This window comes from Phascolarctos cinereus, unplaced genomic scaffold (assembly GCF_003287225.1).
Source record: "Phascolarctos cinereus isolate Bilbo 61053 unplaced genomic scaffold, phaCin_HiC Scaffold_2;HRSCAF=192, whole genome shotgun sequence".
NCBI classification, from domain to species: domain Eukaryota; kingdom Metazoa; phylum Chordata; class Mammalia; order Diprotodontia; family Phascolarctidae; genus Phascolarctos; species Phascolarctos cinereus.
Genome location: NW_027555625.1, coordinates 258,260,771 through 258,286,265, shown reverse-complemented (window position 1 = coordinate 258,286,265; position 25,495 = coordinate 258,260,771). Strand labels below are relative to the sequence as shown.

General features: G+C 43.6%; 2 protein-coding genes across 5 annotated transcripts in view; both read left to right on the top strand.

The window, feature by feature from the left end:
- The window catches only part of SNAPC4 (small nuclear RNA activating complex polypeptide 4), a 52,053-nt gene extending 48,814 nt beyond the window's left edge, over positions 1 to 3,239 (top strand). The window contains exon 24 of the mRNA XM_020981888.2: positions 3,152 to 3,239. The gene's annotated coding sequence lies outside the window, so the exon portion shown is untranslated. The remainder of the gene's footprint in view (positions 1 to 3,151) is intronic.
- Positions 3,240 to 3,275: 36 nt separating this feature from the next.
- CARD9 (caspase recruitment domain family member 9) overlaps positions 3,276 to 25,495 on the top strand; it is a 34,767-nt gene continuing 12,547 nt past the window's right edge. For 3 of the 4 annotated variants that reach the window (XM_020981897.2, XM_078149959.1, XM_020981895.2), the window contains exons 1-8: positions 3,276 to 3,380; positions 15,346 to 15,603; positions 15,935 to 16,072; positions 17,675 to 17,979; positions 18,624 to 18,803; positions 21,928 to 22,071; positions 23,834 to 23,959; positions 25,296 to 25,487. In XM_020981897.2, the coding sequence (XP_020837556.1) occupies positions 15,420 to 15,603; positions 15,935 to 16,072; positions 17,675 to 17,979; positions 18,624 to 18,803; positions 21,928 to 22,071; positions 23,834 to 23,959; positions 25,296 to 25,487 (1,269 nt within the window). In that variant the 5' untranslated portion in view covers positions 3,276 to 3,380; positions 15,346 to 15,419. The remainder of the gene's footprint in view (positions 3,381 to 15,345; positions 15,604 to 15,934; positions 16,073 to 17,674; positions 17,980 to 18,623; positions 18,804 to 21,927; positions 22,072 to 23,833; positions 23,960 to 25,295; positions 25,488 to 25,495) is intronic. The other variant, XM_020981894.2, reaches the window with a different exon arrangement.

The following is a 25,495-nucleotide window of genomic DNA, read 5'->3' as shown; positions in this document are numbered from 1 at the left end:
TCTCCACATACAGAATCCCTACAAATCTTTGCCCATTTTTGGTCTTGTCTCTCCTTGAAACATCCCTTTCCAGTCCTTTTCAAGCCTTCCCTTTCATTTGCAGCAGCTGGAATGTGGGAAAACCCAGGATGTTGCAGACAATTCACAACTGAGGGTAACTCCTCTGTATAGATATACAGGACATTCCCATGTATCTTATTAATAGCAATTGAAGGCCCACAAGCAAAAATTCCAAGGGCAATTCATCTAAGAAGCTAGTTCAAGGAAACAGACTGGAAAGCAACTAGGTGAGCAGTAAAATTGTCTTAGGGTGGGACCAGGTAAAAAAGTCTTACATCATGACTGTAGCTTCTACTTCTCCCTTCCCTGAACACCATATCCACTTCCTTTCATGTTAGCCTACATAAGCTAGGAAAATGTCTAAGAGGAAGAGTTTAGTTTAACTGGGTCAACTAGGCATTAATATTAATGGACTTTTGGGTCCCACTCTTCCTTGTTTGAGATACTGCAATGTCCAACCAATGTCAACCCAATAGTTGATAGACATTCACGCTACATACCTATCCCTTCCAAATTCTGTCATTCACCATTGCTGCATAAAGAAACATCATATTTGGTTGTCTTTTTTTCTCTTGGTGAGGCAGTTGGAGTTAAGTAACTTGCCCCAAGTCACACAGCTAGTTAGTGTTATGTATCTGAGGCCACATTTGAATTCAGGTCCTCCTGACTCCAGGACCAGTACACCATCCACTACGCCACCTAGATGCCCTGAAACACCATATTTGGGCATTCTTGCCCCATGTTCTTCTATTGCCCTCCACAGAATTCCTAGAAAATCAACAAATATTTAGTAAGTCCCTACTGTGTGCCAGGTACTGTGTTAATTACTAGGGATACAAGAATGAAACAATCCCTGCTCTCCAGGAACTTACCTATAATGGGGGAGAAAGCAAATAACTAAAAATACAGCATAATTACAGGTTTTCCCAAAAGTATACCCTGTATAAAGTGAATAAATACAAATACAAAGTAGTTAAATTCAAGATAGTTTGAGAGGGAGAGTGTTGAGAGGATCGGAAAGGCTTCTAAATCAGTGTAAGATGGCTAGGACAATTGGAGTTGTAAATTATGTTGGCTCACATAGGAGCAGAGAGGTCACATGTACTTTAAAAGGCAGGCAACATGTTGCAGTGGGAAAGGTAAAGCTGGGCTTTTGCACTTGCGTAGAAAATGCGGGAGAGTGAAAAAGTTAGCAGATTTATGAAAAATTAACTTCAGCTGAGTAGAAGGGGATGGGATCTCAAAAGCTAGCCAAGGAATGGTAAAGAGGTGGTTAGGATTCTCGGGAGTTATGGGGACAGAAGAATGAAGCTTCTTTGCTCTGTATCTGTTTCCTGTCTACCCTGTCCTCTCTTCAGAACGTCACCTTTCTTCCAAAGGGACCAACCTTTACTGTCATGACATTTCTGACCCCCTCTGTCCCTAATCAAGGTTGAGTAAATAGCCCTGGTGTTACTTTCTCTCCTTCAGGATATGTGAGAAGGAACCTCCCCAAGGCCTATTCTGGTGGAGTAGAAAGAGCGTGGGGTTTTAGATCTCATAGGTTGAACCAGATCACCTCTGAGGTCCCTTCCAGCTTTGAAATTCTGCCTCCTAAGGCTCTGCAGCAACAAATTCACCCTCCCACTCAGCTGAATTTCTCTTCATTATTTCTGTTATTTCCACATCATTACAAAGTTGATTTTAGGGTACACTCCATTCTGCTTGCCCTAGATAGTAGTGTGCCCCATTGATTTTGGAATCAAAAGATCTGGGTTTGAATCCTGATACCATTACTATTACCACTTACTACTTTGACAAGTCACTTAAACCTCTTTGGACCTCAGTTTCCTCATTCATAAAGGGGAAGTTAGACTAGGGAAACTAAGCATTTTCTCAATCTATAGACCTAGGATTCCAGCTCTTCCTTCTGGCCTGCCGGATGGGACAGGGAAGATAGGGCTGCTGCCAGCTTGTGAGCAAAGCTCAAGGGGACATTCTGCCTTTGAATGTATGTCAGCTGTCAATTTGTGGACAACTATGGCTCTTTCAGATACTGGGGTGGTAAGGGTACAATCACAGTAACCTATGTGCTGATGAAAATCAGCATGTGGGCCATCTTTGGCACCTACGTAAGCCATAGGTTGCTAACCTCTGGGTCTGCCGTTGTTTGTGGTATTGGCAGGTTTATTGATAATGCCACATACACATACACATGCACCAATGGCTAGTTAAAATGTGGTGCCATGGTTGGGGGGGTGTTGTTTAATTTTTGTGTGGCTTTGTTCTTTTTTCCCTGGCTATTCCTTAACTAGAGCCGTAACTAGAAATTCTTTTACCTGGGACAAAAGCAATTCAGGGAGTTGTGTGAGGTGGGGGAGGAATGCTAAAGGTAGAGTCATATAAAGATAGTCTGACCAGGGGAATTGGGGATGGCAGTACCAGTTCAGGCAACAGTTTGCCCATCAGAGCAGTTGTACTGGGAGAGGAGAAGACCTGCTCTCCAGGAAATACTATCTATGCCCCCTTTGGGATGGCCCCAGATGAGGAACACTCTGGTGACAGAAGCTGGTGAGGAAGCAAGGTTGCACAAGCCAGCTAAAGCCCTTGAGGTGTGAGGTAGTGGGGTGGGGGTCTCTGGAGGGGAAGGAGAAAGAGGAGGGAGAAGGAAGAGGATCTCCTCCTTAGCCACAAAATGTTGGTGCTCTGAAGTAAAGCCCTGATTATCCTACCCAAGTTACAATTATTGTTTACAAAAGGGACAGGAGAGCCCAGGTGCATCTGTCCTTCCTACTAAAGAAACATCTTAATGCCTGAATCCTCCAGACAGCAGCACAGGTGGCTGGTTATTATTTAATACTTGCTCTATCTAGGTACATGGCAGGACACTCGCCTTGCATATGGGGGGTTATGATGCCAAGCCAGGATACAGTGTTTCTGTATGGGTGTCAAATCCCACTGAGCCTCAGTGACACACCTGAGGAGCCCAGAGGTGCTGATTATGCAAAATGGTATCCCAAAGGCTGTTAAGATGTGGTAGGCCTCCAGTTCTTCCCAGAAAGAGTATACTTCTCCTTTCCTATACTCCGCCCTCCCCGTTTCTCCCTCCCAGAACTCTGATGGACCAATCAGAAGAAATATCATCAAGAAATGTCTTGGCTGTAGCCCCAACAGGAAGTGCTTCATAGCAGAGGTTTTCCCAGCTGACTCTACACTCCTTCGAGTTCTGCATAGCCAGTAGGGTTTCCTATCAGGTTCTGAGGACCAAGGAAATGGACTGGCTTCAGCACATGGAAGACAGAGTTATAGCCAAGCGGGGAGCTCCAAGAACAATCTGAGAGGTATGAGGGCTTCGTTATCCTAAGGGGGTGTATGGGGGAGTGTAGATAAGTGGGGGAAGTGGAGGAGAGATGTTTGGCCAGAAGGAATCAACTCAAAGCGAGGAAGGGTCACTAACCTCTCACTGAGTAGTCTCATAGCATAGATGGCCACTTATGGATAGGCAATTTGGCACATGGAAAGAGCACTGCCTCTGGGGCCAGAGGAATGGAGTTCAAATCCTACTTGTGAAACTTTCTACCTGTGTGATTTTGGCCATGTCTCTTGGTCCTCAGTTTCCTCGTATGTAATATGGGGTTGGACTAGATGATTTCTGAAATCCCTTTTAGCTCTAAGGCTCTCCCTAGGATCCTGTGATATTTAAATTGTTTCTTTCTGGCTATTTACAGTATTTATTCCTTGACCTAACAATTCTGGAATTTAGCTACAATATTCCTTAGTGTTTTCATTTTGGGATCTCTTTCAGGAGGTGATTGGTGGATTCTTTCAATGACTATTTTACCCTCTGATTCTAGGGCATTGGGGCAGTTTTCCCTGATAATTTCTTGAAACCTGATGTCCAGGCTCCTTTTTTTTTTTTTATTGTGACTTTCAATAATTCTTAAATTATCTCTCCTGGATCTGTTTTCCTGGTCAGTTGTTTTTCCAATGAAATATTTTACATTATCCTCTATTTTTTCATTTTTCTGATTTTGTTTGACGATTCTTGATGTCTGAGTCATTAGCTTTCACTTGCCCAATTATAATTTTTAACAACCTGTTTTCTTCAGTTAGCTTTTATACCTCCTTTTCCATTTGGCCAGTTCTACTTTTTAAGGAGTTCTTCTTCTCAGTGTATTTTTGTACCTCCTTTTCCATTCAGCCAATTGTACTTTTTTTTTCTTTTTTAGGCATTTGGGGTTAAGTGACTTGCCCAGGGTCACACAGCTAGTAAGTGTCAAGTGCTTGGTCTGAGGCCGGATTTGAACTCAGGTCCTCCTGACTTCAGGGCCGGCGCTCTATCCACTGCGCCACCTGGCTGCCCCCAGTTGTACTTTTTAAGCAGTTGTTTTCTTCAGTCAATTTTTGTCCTTCCTTTTCCAAGCTGTTGATCCTATGTCTGCTGGATTTCAGATGTGCAGTATGTTCTTGGTACCTTGAATCAAATTAAATGTCACAAAGTTGAGTGTGATGCGTTTGGATTTTATTCCATCAAGAAGAATGAGAAGGTTCATCTAGCAAGTCCCTTTGACAGAAGGAGCTAGCACGTTCTCTGTGCCTGTTTCTCATTGATTGTGACAATCAACTCTCATTTTTGACTGCAGTCCCATATGAAAAAGAAGCATAGGTGAAAATTAAGAAACTAGGATAAAGGTCATTTGCAGATTCAGTCAGCCAGAGCTGCCTAGGGAGGGTTTTCAGGGGTAAATAGATAACTCGAGGCAAAAATTTGCTCTGGAGACCAGCAGGTTGATGCACACAAAAGCCAAGGTTTCATCTGGGTTAAGCAAAGTCACGGGTTCACAGCGTCAGGCACTGTGCTAAGCGCTGGGAACACAAAAAGAGACAGAAGGCAATCCCTGCTCCTAGGGAGCTTACAATCTAATGAAAGTCTCTGTCTCTCTTACTTTGTCCACAGTCCTTCCAGTCTCTTCAGTGCCTGCCAAGGGGAGGGATAGCCTTTGCAAAGATTCTCCTCCTGAGTCACTCAGCTTCAGCTTCTCTGGTTAGTGGAGAAGAATTCACAGAGCTTGTAATAATAACAGAAATAGCATTGCAAAAACGATGATGAATTTATGAAAACAGTCTCAGTACTGGAAAATTGCGCATGAAACACACCTCCTTCCTCTTAAGTAAAGGGGTAAGGGGACCTAGGTGAGGGATGTGATAATGCCATGAAATGAGACACTTTGTTGGCTCTGCTGAAATGTTAGTGTTATTGGTTGGGGGTGGGCAGGGAGGAGACAGATTAAGGAAAAATAATTGTGGTATAAAAACAAAAGGTAACAATAAAATTTTAAAAAATAATAATTTTCACAAAACTGCCCACAGTTGCAACAAAGTCTGCTACTACGTGGTCTTTCCAAGCCCCTGTTTCTAGGCAGTTTGGGGTAAGTGATTAAATTAGTATTTTCACTGGGTTCTATAAAGGCAAAGTTCAGAACAGGAAAAAGTCCCCAGAACCATAGACTATTAGAGCTGGAATTAAAATCTTAGAGATAATCTAATCCAATGAATCACCTTATTTTATAGATGAGGACACAGTGGTCCCGTGAGGTTACATGACTTGGCCACAACTCTTAAGTGGCAGAACTAGGACATGAACCCAGGTCTTCTGGAGTCAAGTCCCGTTTCCCTTCTAATACACTGTGCTATCTGTTTAACAGACCAGCAGGGCAGACATGCCACGTGCTTCTGAAGTCTTTTTCTTTTTTTTTAAGAGAAATTAGGCTAGCTCTATAAAAAAGCAGATTAGGGGAAATCAGTGTCTGAATATCTATATTTAGTACTAATCCAGCACTCTTCCTTTCTACTGAAGGCCAGGCTTAATGACCTGGCTGCTTGAGTGACAGGGACCATAAAAAGAAATGTTTCATCACTCCATAGCCAGGCAACAAGAATGGAAAAATGTGATGGAAAAGAATTAGAGGAAATGAGTTTGCTGTAAATCAGAGACCAGAGATAGCAGGGTCACTGCCTCACTCATGAGGAAGTTGCCTGGTGCAGCTAATTTCCTTTATCAGCTGTAAATAGTGAGAAGATTGCTTGCAAAATGTGGAAGGCTCCCCAGTCCCCATAGGACAACAGGTTTGGGGAAGAGAAATCAATATGGCCAGTATTTATCCATGCACCTACCACACGCCCATTGCTTAAGATCTTGTTGGGGAGACATTTAAAGTGAATGGAACAGTGCAAAACAGATTGTGTGGCATAGAGAATGCAAGCCACAGGAGTACAGGGAAGCCTGAGGTCAGTGAGGCTGGAGAAGGCTTCTTTGCTCAGCCCTCACACAGTGCTTCCTCAACATGAAGTCATGGAAGATTGCGTTTTCTAATCGCGTGTTTGCGTCATCCTTGGACTGGAGATGTCCCTACTGGACTGTGAACCAGGATCAGGGATCATGTTAAATTTTTGTCTCCCCCAGCACCTAACAAACTGTTCCAGACACGCACAAAGCTGTAACTAGTGAGACGAAGGGTCACTAGTATAGGGAAGGATGTTTTCTTGTTGTGGGGTGCTGACATCCAAGGGCACATCCTTCTTCACCTTGGGGCGAGGGGCGGACTGCTAGTCCGAAGGAGCCTATTAAGGATCACCCCAGGGAAGAAACCCATCTTGGTTGGATGTTGGTACTCTGAAAGAAGCACATCCACCCTTCCAAGCCCCAAACCCTCCACCCCAAGAGACCTGTTGCTGTCATCTTCCTCTCCCAGTCCATTCCCCCTCTCCCCACCAAGTCAGTGTCATTATACCCCACTGAGGCAGATAGCTCCCAAACCACCTGGACTGGGGGACTCGTGTCATAGGTAATGACCAACATCAGTGGTAGAACAAGTAGCAATGATGACCTCACACAGTCTTGTGCTGTCCAACCAATTAATCAGTAAATATTTATTACACACTACTGTGTGCTAGGCACCATGCTAAACACTGAGGAAACAAGCTTACAATCTAATGGAAGTCTCTATCTCCCTTGCTCTGCCCCCAATCCTTCCAATAAAATTTGCCCCAGATGTTGGAATTCCAAGTTATGGCTCTAAACACAGTAGATGCTTATTCTTTTTTTAATATTTAATTAAATGAGTTGGAATGCATCCTGACGGATCAGTAGGACTAGGCTGAGCAAAGGGAAATCGGAGTGGGCATTCCAGGCAGCAAGCCCTTCTGCCATTCGGAAGGCATCTCTCTTTGAATCGTCTACCTAAACAGCCTCTGACACACCTGGAATCTCCACCCCACACCTGACTATGCAGGTAGCTCTTGCTGAGTCTTCCACCACGTACGCTGGGACACACTGTGGCCTAAACAAAGACTTGCTTGAGAACAATGTCACCTCCTAGCTTGGGATCATCTCAAGGTGATAGCTTGGTTCTTTTTTTATCTGGAATCTGGAATCAGTAACCAAGTGAATGGGTTGAATTTTGTAACTCAGCAGGAAACCAAAGTTTATCAAGGATTATAGGGCTGGAAGGGACCTCAGAGGCCATTTTATAGATGAGGAAACTGAGGTCCAGAGTCACACAGATACTAAACATCGGGGCAAAAATTGAACCCAGGGCCTCAAACTCTAGAATTAATATTCTCTCCACCACCAGAAAGGAGTTTGCAAGAAGATGGTGGTAGTGGTGGTTTGATTGGTGTTCTGCCACTGGGCACCTGCTTTTAAAGATGCTTGCATGTCACCCCTGGGTGCCAGTCCAGCAGGTGTGTGCAGACAGGTCTGAATTAAAGAGGAGCCTGTGAGGTAGAACCTGCGTATGTGTGTGCAGAATTATAAATTCAAAGCTGGGAGAGAATTTAAGGGGCCGTCTGGTCCAGTAATGTCAGACTCAAATAGAAACAGCGACTGCCACACTGTACGTAAGGATGAAAATTGACTTAGAAAATCATATATTAACATAATTTATGTTCTATTGTGTTTGTATTTGTTTTGTTAAATATTTCTGAGTTACTTTTTAATCTGATTTGGCAGCAATTGGAAATGTTACCAGCCCATTGTGGCTTCTAATCTAATCGAACCCCTTCACTTTATAGATGATGAAAGGTTAAGAAACTCTCCCAAGGTTACAGAGGTAGAAACTACTAGGACCACAACTTGAAGTTGTTTCTGTCCTCTCTCTTACCTCATCTCAAGAAAGCACATTAAGACTGTTACATGCCTTAATCAATCAGTCCATAAGTATGCATTAAGCATATACTAACTACTGAGCCTGAGTTCAAATCCAGCCTCAGACACTTCCTAGCTGTGTGACCCTGGGTAAGTCACTTAACCCCATTGGCCTCAGTTCCTCATCTGTAAAATGAGTGCAAACCACTCCAGTATCTCTGCCAAGAAAACTCCAAATGGAGTTATAGAGAGTCCGACATGACTGAAACGATTAAACAACAAAAATGTGCCGAGCGCTGTGCTAGGCTAGGAAATTATTCTGGAGTTTACATTCTGTGGAGGAGACAAACATGTACATTTATACAAAATAAATACTAGGTGATTTTGTTGGGGGATGCCATCCCATCCAGTAGCTGGGAAGATTGCGAAGGGCTCTGCATAGAGCTGAGTTTCACAGGAAAAAAGGGATCCCAAGAGGCAGAGGTAAAGAAAGAGGGAACTCCAGGCATGGAGGACAGTCAGTGCAAAAGTGTGGAGTCAGGAGATGAAGTATCTGGTGTGAAAAATAAGCCATTTTGGCTCACCAGGAGTGGGGAGCCTGTAACCTTGAGGCCACATGTGGCCCTTAGGTCCTCAAGTGCAGCCCTTTGAATCCAAACTTCAAATCTCCTTAATAAAAAGATTTGTTCTATAAAATTTGGACTCAGTCGAAAGGCCACGTCCAAAGACCTAGAAGGCCTCATGTGGCCTTGAGGCTGCAGGTTCCCCACCCCTGCGCTAGACCGTAGTGTGTATGAAGGGGAGTCCAGAATAAGCTTGGAAAGTGAGGTTGGGGCCACATTGTGAAGGGCTTTAATTATCACATAAATCATTCTCCATTTTATCCTAAAGCCAGTAAGGATCCAGTGGAGCTTATCTAGCAGGGAAAGGACATGGCCAACCCTGAGCTTTAGCAGAGTCATGTCTTCCATATTCCTGTGGGTCCCTCAGGAGACCAGTGCCGTTCCTCTATCAGGACCAAGGACTATTCTTACTGAGCTGGAACCACTTCTCATTCTATAGGAACCTAAGAGGCAGGACTGGTCAAGGACAGGCCTGGGGTAATCAGCCTCCTCCCTTCCTGCCAAAATTCAGCCTCCAAGGCCCACACCCAGAAACCAGGAGAGGCCCTCTTCCACCATTCCGAGGCTGATCTGATTCCATGTGACCACAAGGGGTAAGGCCCTCCAGGAACTGCTCTCCCCAATTGCACAATTTTTTAAAGAGAGTCACACTATCAGGAAGCTTGTCCTTCTATCTACTCTGAATCCTTCCGTCGGTAATTCAGTCCTCTAGAAAGCTTTACCACGTCCTGTATTGCAACCTTTTACACCACCTCAGGATGGGGGAAGGAGAAGAGGAAGAGTAGGTATTCCAGAGAACTTAAGAGGGGCAGCGGAAAGACATCAAGCCCTTAGACTAGCCAGGCCCAGGAAGCATTCGTGTCTGTGCGTTGAGCCTGCACACACACACACACACACACACACACACACACACACACACACGGATGCGGGTGTGACTCCTTGGTCTCTTTAACAGCAAGAACATATAAGGGGATGGTGCCATAGAAATGTGAAGTATGCTATTGAGACCAAAGCTGCAGCCTTGGGTATTAGTGACCACCCTTGCTAGGTCTGGTGAACGCTAGGGTAAAAGCAACCTTAAAGGGCTATGTGTGCATGTGTGCTATTGTTATTATTGTAATGAGGAGCCCTGGGAGCATGGTGGAGGAGAGAGTGTGGGAGGAACAGCACAGCAGTTTGTCCCTCTCACCTAAGTGCTGCTAAGGTGGAAAAATGACTTGTTGAAACCTTTTATAGACACACATATCCAGTTCCAGTGCAGCAGCCAACCACAGAACCCATCTTTTTTTTTTGCCACACAATAATTGGTCAGGAAGCAGTCCTAGAATAGCAGCATATGCTTAAAAATGAAGAACTGGGCCCCCCTATTATGTATTATCAAGTACTTCAAGAAGTAATCTCACCATTGGCATGCACGCAGGATTGAGCCCTCGTTGACCAGTCCCCTATTACATTATTCTAACTTGTCAGAGGAAAGGGTATCCTCCCCATAAATCAGTCTTTGACTATTAAAATTCTGTGACAATTGGTTTTCTTCCTGCCCTCCCATCTTCTGACTTCAGATTCTGCACTCACTAGCGTTGTTCACCAAAGAAGTTCCCTTTGTTTTTCTCACCCCTGCTCCCAAAGTGCCAAGGGGGCAGAATGTTCCCATTGCCCTCTAGGGAAACCTTTCCCCAACCACTCTTCTCTCCAACTCTGGATTTCGGCTAGTCTAATCACGTTCCCCAACTGTGTGTTAGAGAATTAAATCAGCGGTTTCCTATAATTTCTTTCCCCAAGGCCTGGATGAGGAAGAAATGGTAAGGACAGATACCTGGGACACTAGTCAAAGCCCTGTGGATAGACTGAAGGTGAGGGAGGGACTTACTTGACATGTAAAAGAAATGGCAAGCCAAGAGACAGAAATTGGTAGGTATATATGACACAGTGTCCAATGGGAAGAATCAGATGTCCTGGCCAGACAATGAATGTTCCCTATGTATGTGTCCCCTCTGCATGTCCACTCTTCCAACTAATAATGAGATATTTTTAGGAGATTAAGCCATAAAGTTTCCAGAGAAGGGATCTCTTCTCTTCTCTTCCTCTTCCCCTTTCTCTTGTTCCTCTTTTCTTCTATTTCATTAGCCATCTTTACTTTTAACTAATTGTGTCCTCTGGTAGAGACTCCTAGGCTATGATCATGAGTAAATATGGAACCAGGGGATTCCTTGAACCGAGGATTGCTTTTCTGGTGGTCCGTTATGAAAGGGTATGTCTCAATGCTATACTCACATTGCCTCTTTGGGCTGGGAAAGCACAGAAGCATCCAGACCCTTCCACATTACCCACTTTAAAAACATTTTTCATCAACCCTTCTCCTCCTCCCAACTCTGAAACGGATCCTCTAAAGCAGCATTAAGAGAGACAGAATGGTCCTACAGTCATTTGCCTTGGTCAGACCAAGAGTGAGATTTTGCATTTAGTCCTGTGCTCTACACTTTAAGAAGGCCACTGGCAAATTGGAGAGGATTCAGAGCAGAGTTAGAGGATCACCATGCCATGCAAGATTTGTTTGAATTCTGTTCAGCAAGGCATTGTGTGAGGTCCTGGTAGTATCCTGCACGTACATTCTACTTGCAGCATACAAAATGCTGAGGACATTTAGTGTAGAGAAGAAAAATCTTAGGGCAGACAAAATCACTGTATTCAGGAATCTAAAGGAAGTCATAAAATAGGGATTATAGCATTGTCCTGCTTGACCAGGAGAAGGAACAATGAATGGGCATTTCAGCAGCTTGAGGACTGGGATTATCTTTTCTCAGAGTTAGAGAACAAGACATGGATGATGATCCAGCGAAGGAGATTGAGAAGTGTTTGGACAGGTAAGAGGAGAGAGCAGCATCATGAAACGGCACCGAGGAGGCCCAGCTCTCCCACATACACCCCAGCAGTGATCCAAAAAGGGCACCATGTCGAAAATTATCAACTCAACGAGCAGCATCAGAGACCTTCTTATCTATGTCCCATGATTGAGGTGTTTGAGAAGAGCGTAAAAATAGAGGAAAAGGAAACGGAAGTGGGCATCATGTGAAGCTCACTTTCGTCTGAACTGGACAAAGGAGGTTGAAAACACATGCATGGACATGTGTACATAAAGTATTACGTAAATGCAAGCTAATAGGATGCTTCAGGTGCCCCAAAGAAACTGCATTATGCTTAAAAACACTATAGATAATGAAGCAACATCAATATTTAATGTGTACGAATACTGGCATCTAAAAAAAAAACCAGAAAAGTTAATAGGATTACAAGATGCAATAGCAAAGTCGTTTTGGGAACTTCAGTGTACTCCTCTCAAACAAAGACAGATTTAACAAAAAAAGATAAACAAGAAAAGAGCTAAGGACTTTAGAAAAATGAGGTACCACATGATCGATCTTTCAGGATTAGTGAATAGCAATAGGAAGGAATTTAAAATGTTCTCAGCTATGCCTGGCACTTTTATAATCATTGTCCTTGTGCCTAAGGCATTAGAAACCTCAGAAACAAATGCAGAAAAGCAAAAATAATAAAAACATCCTTGATTCAACCATACCACAATAAAAATTATAATTAACAGAAGGCTTTTTGTGAAAGAAGTCAAACTTAAATGATGACTAAATAACTTAAGCTTGAAGAGTTTGTGGGTCAAAGAACAAATCAGAGAAACAACACATAATTTCATCAGAGTGAATGACAATAATGAGACAACATACCAAAATTAGGGGGATGTAGCCAAAGGAATTCTTTTATATTACTAAACCTCAACAAAAGAGAGAAAGAAGAAATAAACAAATTGGATATGCTGCTAAAGAAAAAAACTAGAGTATAAACAAATGAAAAGAAATCAACAAGCATTTATTAAGTGTTTATTTACTATATGCCAGGCACTGTGCTAAGCACTGAGAATACAAATACATGCAGAAAGATAATCCCTGCTCTCAAGCAGCTCATAGTCTACCAAGCTGAAGAGCATCAGGGTAGAGAAGAGAAAGGTGTTAAGCTAGAGAAAGTCTAGGAGAGTCAGGAGTGTAGCTTAGAAAGGAAGGAAGACATAGTTGGCCTGGGGTGATCTCCTTAAAATAAAGGTTCTAGGAGGAACCAGCCAAACAGAAGATACAGAGTTACTTCCAAATGTGAAGTGCAGAGGTGGAGTGAGCTTAGCTTCCCTGGGTGATGAAGTTTCTATTGCATGGTAGAGAAAGTACAGTTCGGAGAGTCAAGAGCACATCATGGAGAGGAACTAAACATGAAAATAGAAATTCTGAACATAAAAGATTAACAAAACTGAAAGAAAAGAATTGAACTGACAGAACTATGCTTTGTTTTTCTAAAGTAAATTTTAGTGATACTTTCAGTTTTTATTTTTTGTTTTGGTTTTTTTGCTTTTAGGCAATTGGGGTTAAGTGACTTGCCCAGGGTCACACAGCTAGTAAGTGTCAAGTGTTTGGTCTGAGGCCGGATTTGAACTCAGGTCCTCCTGACTTCAGGGCCGGTGCTCTGTTCACTGCGCCATCTAGCTGCCCCAATACTTTCAGTTTTTAAGAGTCATTTCCAGATATACTTCTCCTCCACCCTCCATTTCAGTGATGTCCATTAGAGCAAAGAAAAATGATTAAGCAAAACTAACCAATATGGTGGCCACATCTCCCAACATAAGTGCCTACAATCCACCTCCATAGCTTCCCATATCTCTAACAGAAGTAGAGGGAATTATTTCCAAATTTCTTCTATAGGGCCAAGATTGGGCACTATAATTATGAGTGTTTGGCTTTATTTTAATGTTCTTTTTGTTTAATCATTGTTGGCATTTTAGATAGTGTTTTCTTGGATCTGCTTACTTCAGTCTGCATCACTTCAAATCTCATCTCTGAATCTCCTCATATTCATTGTTTCTTATGGCACAATACTATTCTGTTTACCTTTTTGTTGGGATATATATACCTGGTAATGGGATCTGTGGGTCAAAGGATATTAGCAGTTGAGGGCCTTTTTTTCAGCTAGTTTTTCAAAACCATCTCCTTAGTGCAATATAAGGGCAATTGATTAGCAAACTGATTGACATGTTATAAAGATCCTCCATACTCATAATATCCCCATGGTGATCATCCAGGGGCCTCACACATTCATACACTGTTAATGGACAAGTTTTCCATTTTAAGTGCGTACAGGCCTTCCAGTGAAGGCTCTCTGAAGCTCTTTAGCACCCCTTTTTGCATTTCTGTGTCTGACTCCCCAGAGCTGAAACTAGTACAGGCAATTTTGCCCCAAGTACCATCATGTAAGATAATTTGCTTCCTCCTGTCTGGCAGAACACCAGCTTGCCAATCTAATCCCATGACCAGCCTCTGTGCAGATATACACTCATCCTCAGGTTCAAATAACTGTCAAGTCTGTCTTCTGGGGCCCACATTCCCATCTGGATGGATATTCCCTATGGTGTGGCCTGACCTGGAGCCTGCACCACACAGATGCTGGAGTGGGGGGAAGGAGGAGCATCAGATAGGTCTTTCCATCTCCACTTAGTAAACTCAGCCAGCCCTAACCCTCAGTCCCTATGCATCCTCTGTCCTCCCTTCCCATTGCGCCCTCTAGAATTGTCTTTTATTGTTAACAAACTCCCCTTCATTCTAGGGGTCCTCCTCTCAAACTTCCTTCTCCTGCTACTCATTACCAGGAGTAGCTTTCTCCTGAAGACACCACATCTCTTGGTGCCATTTTCAAGGCCAGATACTCTTTCCCTCTTGCCCCTAGATAACCAAGGACCAAGAAGAAAAGATGCCCTCATCTTTCTTCTCCACCCTTATTTTCTCTGACTCTTCCTCTGCCGTTGTTACTGAGCAATCACCTTTCCCACCTTTACACTCTTTATTTTCCCTTTTTTTTTTTGTGAGACAGTGGGGTCAAGTGACTTGCCTAGGGTCATACAGCTAGTAAGTGTCAAATGTCTGAGGCCAGATTTGAACTCAGGTCCTCCTGAATCCAGGGCAGGTGCTCTATCTACTTCACCATGTAGCTGCCCCTGTGCTCTTTCTTTAAAGTTCATTGTATCCTATCTGGACCCTTTTGCTGCCATTTAGGGACCATATTCTCACTCCCTCCCACTCCCAATAAGTTCAGTACCTGGCTCAGGGTAATTCTCTTCCCTTCCCTTCCAGCCCTGCCCCACCCCCCCCAGCATCTTGGCTTTCTATGTCTTCACTCTCCTCCCCTCCCATGATCTCTGTCTCTAGGTTACCCTAACCATGCGCGGGAATCATTACATCTAAGACCCCACTCATTTAACTGACTATGCTTCAGAAGCCAGAATTCTTAGTTATGGCTCTGCCGATACATACCTTTCTTCAGGTAACTGCTGGCAGTGTCTGTCTCAGTTTTCCTTGTCTGCAAAATGGGAGGACTGGCTGGTTAGATTTTCTCTATGGTCCTTCACCACTGTAAGTCCTTACACCTCTGTGGTCTTTGAGGAGTGGACAGTGTTACAAAGGATTTGAAGTTCTTCATACCTGCCCACAGGTGCTTTGTCCAGCTTCTGTTTGGCTCTCTCCTGTGGCTGCGGGTGTTTCCCAGAAAATCGTCTTCCCTCCACCATGTCAGACTATGAAAATGATGAGGAATGTTGGAATATGCTCGAGAGCTTTCGGGTGAAGCTTATCTCCGTCATTGACCCTTCCAGGATCACACCATACCTCCGACAGTGTAAGGTCATTAACCTTGATGACGAGGAACAAGTTCTCAATGATCCTAACCTGGTCATTCGAAAAAGGAAAGTAGGTCAGTATTGCCCTCCTTCTCTAACCATGCCTATCCACCCCCATTCCAACGTGGGGGTCATTGGCGCAGATCAGCTGTGCGAAGCGGCAGCTTCCCTTGAAAATTTGCTACACATCTGTAGACATTTGGCCTTGGAGCATTCCTGGAAGGTAGCTGATGTACCATGGGCTTCAAGTACCCAGGCTTGGACAGTTTCTGGTCCAAACCAAGCATTTCAGAACACAGCTCAGCTCTGTCCAAGGGGAACATGTTTTAGGAAAATTGTCTCTGGTCTTACTTCTAATTCTCTCTGTTTTTGTGTTGTTTTTTTTTTATTCTCTCTGTTTTTTAGGTGTTCTTTTGGACATCCTCCAAAGGACTGGTCACAATGGGTATGTGGCCTTCCTGGAGAGTCTAGAACTTTATTACCCACAGCTATATAAGAAAGTCACTGGGAAGGAACCCACCAGGGTCTTCTCCATGATAATAGGTAAGGTTGGTTCAGAGAGTAAGGAGAGCTGGCTCAGCTTGGAGTAGTAGAAGGAGCGGTGGTTTAAGGTTAGCCAGGAGTCTTGAGTTCCAGTCTTCTCTCTGTTGCTGACTATCTGTGAGGTTGGCCAAATAATCTAAACTCTCAGGGTTTCAATTTCCCACTCTGTAAAATGGAGATTATAATTCCTGCCTACCTCCCAGCACTATTGTGAACATCATGTGAGTTAATGGAGATAAAAACATTCTGAGATTTAAAAGTTTTATACAGGAGGGGGCAGCTAGGTGGCTCAGTGGATAGAGCACCGGCCCTGAAGTCAGGAGGACCTGAGTTCAAATCCGGCCTCAGACCAAACACTTGACAGGTACTAGCTGTGTGACCTTGGGCAAGTCACTTAACCCCGATTGCCTCACTAAAAAAAAAAAGTTCTACACAGCAGTACACGATTGGTACTTTTAACTGATCTTCATTTGTCCATGCTAATGAAAGAGTCTGAGGACATGAATAATCCAGAGAGTTTTCTACAAAGCGATGTTACCTTTAGGTTATTTAGGGTGGGGTGGGGGTAGGCCTTGTTTAGCAGCCATTTAGAAGGTTGATCAGATGGACAAGAGTCCCTTTCTCAACCATAACATCCAATCTCTCTTTGCTTGAGTTTTCTTATGTGCAAAATGTATTTAAGTGTCTTGCCTTGGGTAGGGGTGTTTGGAAGATGAATGCTGCCTCACATAAGAATCTTGAGTCCCTTTTTTTTTTTGTTAATGAATGAAAACAGGCAATGTTAATAGCTCCCATTTCTCCACTTTAAGATTTAAAAGCACTTTTCTTTCTTTAAAAGAAATTCATTTAAAAACTTTTGAGTTTCAAATTCTTTCCCTCCCACCCCTTCTTCACCTATTGAGAAGGCAAGCAATATGATACCCATTCTACATGTGAAGTCATGCAAAACATATTTCCATGTTTGCCATATTAAAGCACTTTTCTTACAACAACTGTGTAAGGTAGATAGACCCCGAGTAATACCATCCCCATTTTACAGATAAAGAAATTGTAGTTCAAAGAGGTTGGGATGTCCATATTTACATAGCTATTCATTGTTCGAGCTGAGGTTTGGACTCAGGTCTTCTGATCATTAAACTAATACTTCATTTTCAGTACTCTAAGCATATTGGAAAAGGGTAATGACATATACTTACTAAATCAAGTCATAGAGATGATCATGCAGGGCCTTGGTTTTCCCATCTCTGAAATGGGCAGTATAGCCGTTGAAAGTGTTAAAACACTAATCTGCAAGAGGCCCACTAGTTCTTGGTGGATCTCCTAGGAGGATCTGAAAGCTGTTATATTTGTGATTTTTCATGAGGGAGGAAATGGAGCCAAAATGGTCTTGATTCTTAAACCTTCTACCTGGCCTCCTAAGGAGGGTGTTATGCCTTTGTTTTCTCTGAAGCAGGAAAAGTTATTAACTGTATACAATTATGAATAATGGGTACATGTGTGAGCCTCTGTTGACAGAAAAATGGAGGGTAGAGTGGGGTGGGAAGATGGGCTTGGGCCAAGAGAGACATAACTGTGTGTTTGACAATCCCTGTGGCTGGACAGATGCTTCTGGGGAGTCAGGCCTGACACAGCTGCTCATGAATGAAGTCATGAAGCTGCAGAAGAAGGTGCACGATCTGAGCGTGATGCTGAGTGCCAAAGATGACTTTATCAAGGAAATGCGGGTGAAGGACAGCATGCTACGTAAGCACCAGGAACGGGTGCAGAAGATGAAGGATGATTGTGAGGCCTTTAGCCGGGAGCTCAAGAGGTGCAAGGATGAGAACTATGACTTGGCCATGCTCTACGCCAGGCAGAGTGAGGAAAAAAACACTGCACTCATGAGAAACCGTGACCTTCAGCTTGAGGTGCGCCCATCTCCTGCCCCTTGCATGTTCTGGCTGTCCCTGGGGTTAGATTTGTCTGTCTCTAGGTCTCCCTCTGGCTCTGTGTCTCACAATGTCAATTCCTCCATTTCTGTTTGTCTAACTCTAGGTTGGGGGTTATTTCTGCCTCTGGGCCTAGATCAGTTCCTATGTCCATCTCTGGGTCTGTTTCTGGATCTATAGGTCTATCTCTATCTTTTTGTCTGCCTCTGAATCTAGGTTCATTTATTGGTGTCTCTATCTCAGACTCTGAGCCTATCTTGATTTAATGTGTATATGTCTTTGTTGGTCTCCCGTTTTTCCTAGTTGTCAGGATGGTCTACAGGGGGTGGGGTTTGATCCTCTCTGACACTTTGAAACTAGAGTAGCTCCCTAGCCAATAGGTAACTTTCATCCCAGCAGTGCCATTCACATGCTGTCATCAAGTAGCCTTCCAGGCCCAACAGAGGCACCATGGCAATTGTTTCTGGGTAAAAGCCAAGGTGGGAGCAGATGTAACAATTTGCAAGGTGAGTGAAAGTCTTTTCCTCTTTGACCTCTCAGGGAGCAGAGGCAAAACCAGCAAGAACTGGAGTGTCCTAGAGGGTATGGGAAGAATCTCATGGGGGTGAATGATCCTCTTGCAGATAGACCGACTAAAGCACAACCTGATGAAGGCTGAGGATGACTGCAAGGTAGAGAGGAAGCACACGATGAAACTCAGGCATGCTATGGAGCAGAGGCCAAGTCAGGAGGTTATGTGGGAGATCCAGCAGGAGAAGGATCTTCTTCAAGCAAAGGTCCAAGAACTGGAGAGCTCCATGAAGGTAGGTCAGCTACCTGGCTCCAAGGGTTGGAGTCTTATTCGGAGAAGAATTAAGAGAATACCATGGTGATATCTTTGGGGAATGATCTCCAGGGCAGAGGGAATATTCATATGTACAAAATATTTCTAGCAGCTCTTTTTGTGATGACAACGAATTGGAAACTGAGGGGGTACCAATCAATTGGAGGATGGCTGAACAAGTTTTGATACATGAATATGATGGAATACTATGGTGCTATAAGAAATGATGAAGGGGATGGTTTCAGAGAAGCTTGGGAAGACTTGTATGAACTGAAGCAAAGTGAAGTGAGAAGAACTGGAACCATTTACGGAATAACAACAATATTGCTAAGACAAACCATTCTGTCTTTACCAAGACAGACTTAGGAATTCTGATCCACAAATGACTAACCATAATTCCAAAGTACTCATGATGAAAATGTGCTACTCACTTCCTGATAGAGAAGTGATAGACTCAGAGCATCGATGGAAACATATTTTTCGGGACATGGCAAATGGGGCAGTTTGTTTTGCTTGACTGCATATTTTTGGAACAGGGGTTTTATTTATTTACTTATTTATTTTTGCTTTCTCAGTTTTGGTGGTGGTGGTGGGAGAAACAGAACAGAAAGAACAACGACCTAAACATGAAATAAAATTCAATTTTTTTAAAAAGGCAGAAGAATATTATAGTTTTGGATCCCCCTGAAAGCTCAAAGACCCATATCACAAATTAACCAGATCACAAGCCTCCTAAGGGTAGGACCCATATCTTATATGTCTTTATACTTCCCACACTTTTCCTGACAATATTAATAATAATAGTCATTATTATTATTACATCCTATTTTGGTGTCAAAGATTTTTTATTTCACGGCCCTAACCCTAACTTCCTGCAGCCCCCCACCTGCTAATGTAGCTCATAGCCTCTCTGTGACTTGGAAGATGGTTTTTAGAGTTCTTAAAACCCCTTCCCCTTCCCTTCCCTGCCCCCCAAAAATGCACTACCAGCTTTCTGGTGATGAATCTTGAACAGGTGTACGTTCCCTTACTGGTCCTTTCCTGGAAGCCTTCCCAGATTCACACAACTCACCAGAGCTTGCATCCTTCTGGCATAGCTTTCAGGAACCCAAGGTGAAGTATAAGCCATGAAGAGACATCAGAGTAGACTTAAATAGAGAAATAATAGTAATAATGGTATTAACTTACTGACATTTTGATGGTGCTTTAAAGTCGTCAAAGCATTTTCCTCAAATGTTTGTCAGGTGGGTAGTGCAAGTAATATTAGCCCCATTTTTTACAGATGAGGAAAATGAAACTCAGAAATGTGACGTGACTTGCTCAGGGTCACGCAGCTAAGAAATGTCGCTGTTCAAAGCCAGATCTTCTGCAAGCCAAGTTTAGTGCTTTAGCTGCTCAACAAATATATCTTGAAATAAATAAATGAATAGATGACTCTTCAGAATATTAGATTTTAAGCTTCTTTAGGACAGGGCCTATCTTTTACCTCTTTTTGTATCTCCAGTGCTTAGCATAGTGCCTGGCACACAGTAAGTGCTTAATAAATGTTTATCAAATGAATGGCATCTTGGGTTCCTGGGCGTTCTTTTGGCAGTGTGAAATCAGAAAGGTAGAGTAGGTACTGCCCAGAGCCACCCCCATAATGAATATGTGAAGTTGGCAAAATCAGTCCTTGGGGTCCTTCCTTTCTCTGCTCTCATTGCCCTGAATCCTAGTGGATTTCTGGGCACTGAAGAAGAGGCAAGGTTCACTTTTCACAAACTGACCTTTTTCAAGATTGAGAAATGCAGCCCTGGACTACAAAAATGCCCTCCCTGCTTCAAACAGTTCTTTCATCTCTAAACCCTGTGATCTCCAGGAGACCAATCCACTCACTGGACAGCAGTCAGTCAGTCAGCCAGTAAACATTTACTAAGATCCTACTATGTGCCAGGCATTGTGCTAAATGCTGGGGAAACTTTTTCTGTTTGTTTTGTTTAGCTGTGTCTGATTCTCCATGACCCCATCTGGGGTTTCCTTAGCAAACATACTGGTATGGTTTTCTTCTCTAGCCCAATTTACAGATGAGGAAACTGAGGCAAACAGGGTTAAGTGATTTGCCCAGGGTCACACAACTAGTAAGTGTCTGAGGCCAGATCTGAACTCAGAAAGGTGAGTCTTCCTGACTCTAGGCTGAGCACTATCTACCCTGCCACCTAGCTGGGGATACAAATACTTAAAAAAAAAAATCCTGCCCTCAAAGAACTTACAATCTAATGGGAGAAGAAGCTATACAAGAAGCTACAAAGGGAAAAAGCAAGAGAAGGTACCAGCTCTGAGGCATGATGGGAAAGTCCAACAGAGTATAACCAGATGGGAAATGAGGAGATGGTTGGCCTGGATGCCTTCCTTAAATGTGCTGCACCCCTCTCACTTACCTCGTTCAAGAAAGGGCCCTTGGGGAGGGTTCCTCCTTGCCCCCTTTCAGGACACATTTCCCATTGTCTTCTGAGGGAAAGTCTCCTCCCCCTCCCCCCCCCAGTTCCTAACTACCTCAGTCTCTCCTAATGTCTCCTACAGACCACTCCAGACTTGAAGGCCACTGTTGGTATAGCAGAAAGATTAAAAAAAATTAATCACGAATGGTAGGATTTCATGTACTGGGATGGGTGGGTATAGGGAGATATTTTTAAGTGGCAGACCTGTCTACTTGTTTTGGGATCAAGCAGCATGATTCAGTGGAAGGAGTACTGGTAGAGTCAGAGGACCTGGGTTCAAATTCTGGCTCTGCCACTTACTATCTGTGTGACCTTGGATAAGTCATATAATCTCTATGGGCTTCAGTTTCCTTCTCTGTAAGATGAACGGGTTGGATTGGATGATTTCCAATGTCCTTTATGCCTCTAAATCTAAGATCCTTGATTCTTATGATCTGAGTCATGTCCTAGCTCGACCACTGTCTAAATGACCTCAGATAAGTCCATTTGCCTTCTCTCTGCCTCAGTTTTCTTATCTATAAAATGGGGATAATAATATTTATGCTATTTATATCAAAAGGTTTGCTGAAATGCAAATGATTATGATTATTAAGCTGTTACCTCCCTCCTGGCCCCCACATCATTCAGGCAGGAAGGTGGGACAAGAATAATGCTTACATCCAGATTCTGGAGGAAGACTGGAGGCAGACTCTGAAGGATCACCAGGAAAAGGAAAACATAATTTTCCACCTACGAAAGGAGCTGCGGCAGGCTGAGGCACTTCGGAACAAGGTGGGCTGACTGAGGCCTTGGAGGATTAGGCTATGTCCTCCTCAGAGCAGGGTCACCTCTAAGGCTTGGCCACTTGTCCCGAAACGGGCCAACCCAGAGTTCAGCTGTGGTGACTTTGGACACAGACACTGACCACTCTGGCCAGTCCTGGGGTCAGTCAGGTAGTCAAGGCCTCCTGAGTGCCATTTCTCACATTGGACCCTTCTCAGATAGGAGCTTGGCCCCAGAATGGGGAAGAAAGACTGGAGGTTGAAGAGACAGATTTAGAATTGATGTAAGGAAAAGCTTGGTAACAGATAGAGCCGTCCAAGGCCCCACCAGCCACTCAGGAAGGAGATTCTCTCTTGACGGAGGGTTCTGAGTGGAGACTTGATGGGCATTTGTTGGGAATATCCTAGAAAAGAGTCAACCAAAAGAGTGTTGGTTGAATTGGACGGCTGTGAGATTCCTTCCAACTCTGAGGTTCTGTGAGGAGCTGCACCTTGGGAGAAGAGATGGCTTCACCTTCTCCTGAGGAGGGAGGGAGGGAGGGAGCGAGCAAGCTCTGGCTGGCTCTTCTCTGTCCTTTTTTATTTATTCACATCCTGTCAGTTGCATGGCTCTGAACTATTCAAGTCTAACTCATTGGTTTACTTTGCCAACAGCCAGGGAACACTAGGTAAAATAATAAAACAATGTATATCTGTGTGTATTTAAATACAATAGAAATCATTGAGGAAATATAAATGTAAAATTAGTAATAGATTTAACATATTGAATGCTTAATATATTTAATAAAATATAAATATAAAACAAAATCATTTACATTTGTATTAAAATATAATAGAATTCATCAAGAAAATATAAATATTTAAATATCTAATAATATATTTGCTATATTATAGGTTTAATATATTTTATAATATATTATTATATATTTAATAATTCAAATATAAAACAAAATATTTCTATTTGTATATATTTAAATATAATAGAATTCATCAAGTAAATATAAATATCTTATATGTCTAATATGTTATATGTTTAGTATATTTAATAAAAATAGAAATATGAAACATAAGTTATATTGGCTCTTTTAACTCTTTAAAGCACTTTTATACCCATTACTTGTCTTTGGTTCCTGTAAAATTAATCTCTGCATACTTTTCTCCTGCCTTTCAGCTCTCTTTTTTTCTTCCCTTCCCCTTCACCCCTCACAAACTCCTTCCTACTGAAGTATGAGGGACTGAATATATGACCCTTTTAAGGGGGATTTGTATCTTAAAAGAGAAGTCAGAAGAGGGCAGTACTGAATGCCCATCGAATGAAGCAATAATTGCGGGCTTCAGGTACTGGGACAGATTGAGGTAGGGAGATCCTTGTGAGTATGGGGCCTTCCTGGGATACCTCAAATCAATAAAAAGTAGGTGAGGGGGCTACCTCCTCCACCTATATGTATATGTATACATAAGGATGTATACATAAGAATATAAGCTGTCTTCGCACACAGCAACCTCATTTTTAAACAGTTTCATTCCCTCCTGCCCCCATACCCTCCTTTTCCTGTTCTTACTTCCTATTTTCCCTTCCTTAATCTGTCACGCTACTTGTGGGAATGATGCCACCTACCTTCTTACAGAATTGTTGGTCTAGGGGCGAGGGGTGAGGAAAAGGGAAAAGCTTGGTTTAGACTTCATCTTTCCTTTTATTGTGCTCAGAGAAGTTGGGGAAAGAGGTGGGGCCAGAAACTCACTGACTCCAATGACTTCCCTTTTCTCCTTAGAGCATAGAAGAGAAGGAGATGTTTGAGCTGCAGGGCATGGCCCTGCGTAAGGATTCCAAGATGTACAAAGAACGCATTGAAGCTATCTTGCAGCAGATGGAGGAAGTAGCTATAGAAAGGGACCAGGTATGTGCAGTCAGGCCACCCAGGCCTGTCTCCTGACAGCCAGCACCTGAAAGTGCTGGTAGAAGAAATGAAGTTGGTGTTCCGAGGCACCTGCACATCGTGATCAGAAAATGCCAGGGGGAGGTTAAGCTGATTTCTTAATGAAATGAATGAGGCACGGGGTCTCCTTCGCAAGAGTGCTCCATCTCTGGCAGGGGACGGCGGGGTTCTCCCAGGCAGAGTAGAGGCAGTGGTGCTGTGCCCAATTCCTCTTCCCCCACCCCAACCTGAAGCCTTCAACGTGCAGAGGCCTTTGATCACGGGGAGAGTTATGTAGTGAAAGGGGAAGAAAGGCCCTGGGTCTGAATCCTGGGTCTGCCACTCAGCTGTGTGAGTTTGGGCGAGTTAGTCTCCTCAGGATGGTGGTGGGAGATGAGATGACCTCTGAAGTCCCTTCTGGCTCTCATTCTATGATCTGAGGACTTTTCTCATCTGTCTGAGATTGGGAAAATGTTCTGCCTCATGAGAAAGGGAATGAGGGGCAATCAAAATAACAATGGATATTGATTCGGGGGACCTGGGTTCTGGTATCACTCAGGCTTTGTAGCCCTGGGAAAGTCATTTCCCCTTCTTCTGGTCTAGTTTTCCCATGTATATGATGAAGGGGCTAAAATTATTGGCCTTCCTTCCGGCACTAGTATCCTATATCTGTTTTTAAAAAAAGATATTTTCATAATGGTTCCAGAGCTGGAAGGGACCTCAGAGGACCTCTAGTTCAACTCCCTCATTTTATATATGGAGAAACTCAGGTCAAGGGAGATTGTGACATGGCCAGAGTCACACAGTTATGAGTGCCAGAGGCAGGATTCGAACCTTGGTCCTCGGACTCCGGAGCTAGTGCTCTTTCTACACTATCTTCCATATAATGAACCCTCCTATCCAAATAGGACAGCTAGGGTGGCTCAGTGCACCAGGCCTGGAGTCAGGAAGACTCCTCTTCATGAGTTCAAATCCAGCCTCAGACACTTACCAGCTATGTGACCCTGAGCAAGTCACTTAACCCTGTTTGCCTCAGTTTCCTCATCTGTAAAATGAGGTGGAGAGGGAAATGGCCAACCACTCTAGTGTCTTTGCCAAGAAAACCTCAAAAGGGGTCAGGAAGACTCTGCTAGAACCGAAACAACAATAACAAAGTTGGCTCCAGTGTCGTCACTAGGGAAGTCAGCCTCTGAGGCCTGTCTGTCCAGAGGTCAGGATACATTTGGGCAGCTGCGGTGCCTCCTGGGGGGTCGAGGACCGTATCCTGGGCACGGGGACGGCTCTTCTGTTTGTGCGACCCTTCCTCCCCGCCCCCCAGGCCATCATGACAAGGGAGGAGTTCCACCTGCAGCATTCGAATAGCCTGAAGGAGAAGGACGAGCTCCGGAAGCAGATCCGGGAGCTGGGTGAAAAGTATGATGAGCTGCAGTTACGGCTGTTTAAGAAAGAGGGGCAGGTACTGTCCATGGAGAGCAAGCTGAAGCGGCTGCAGTCGGAGACGCCCATTCTGGTACGTTT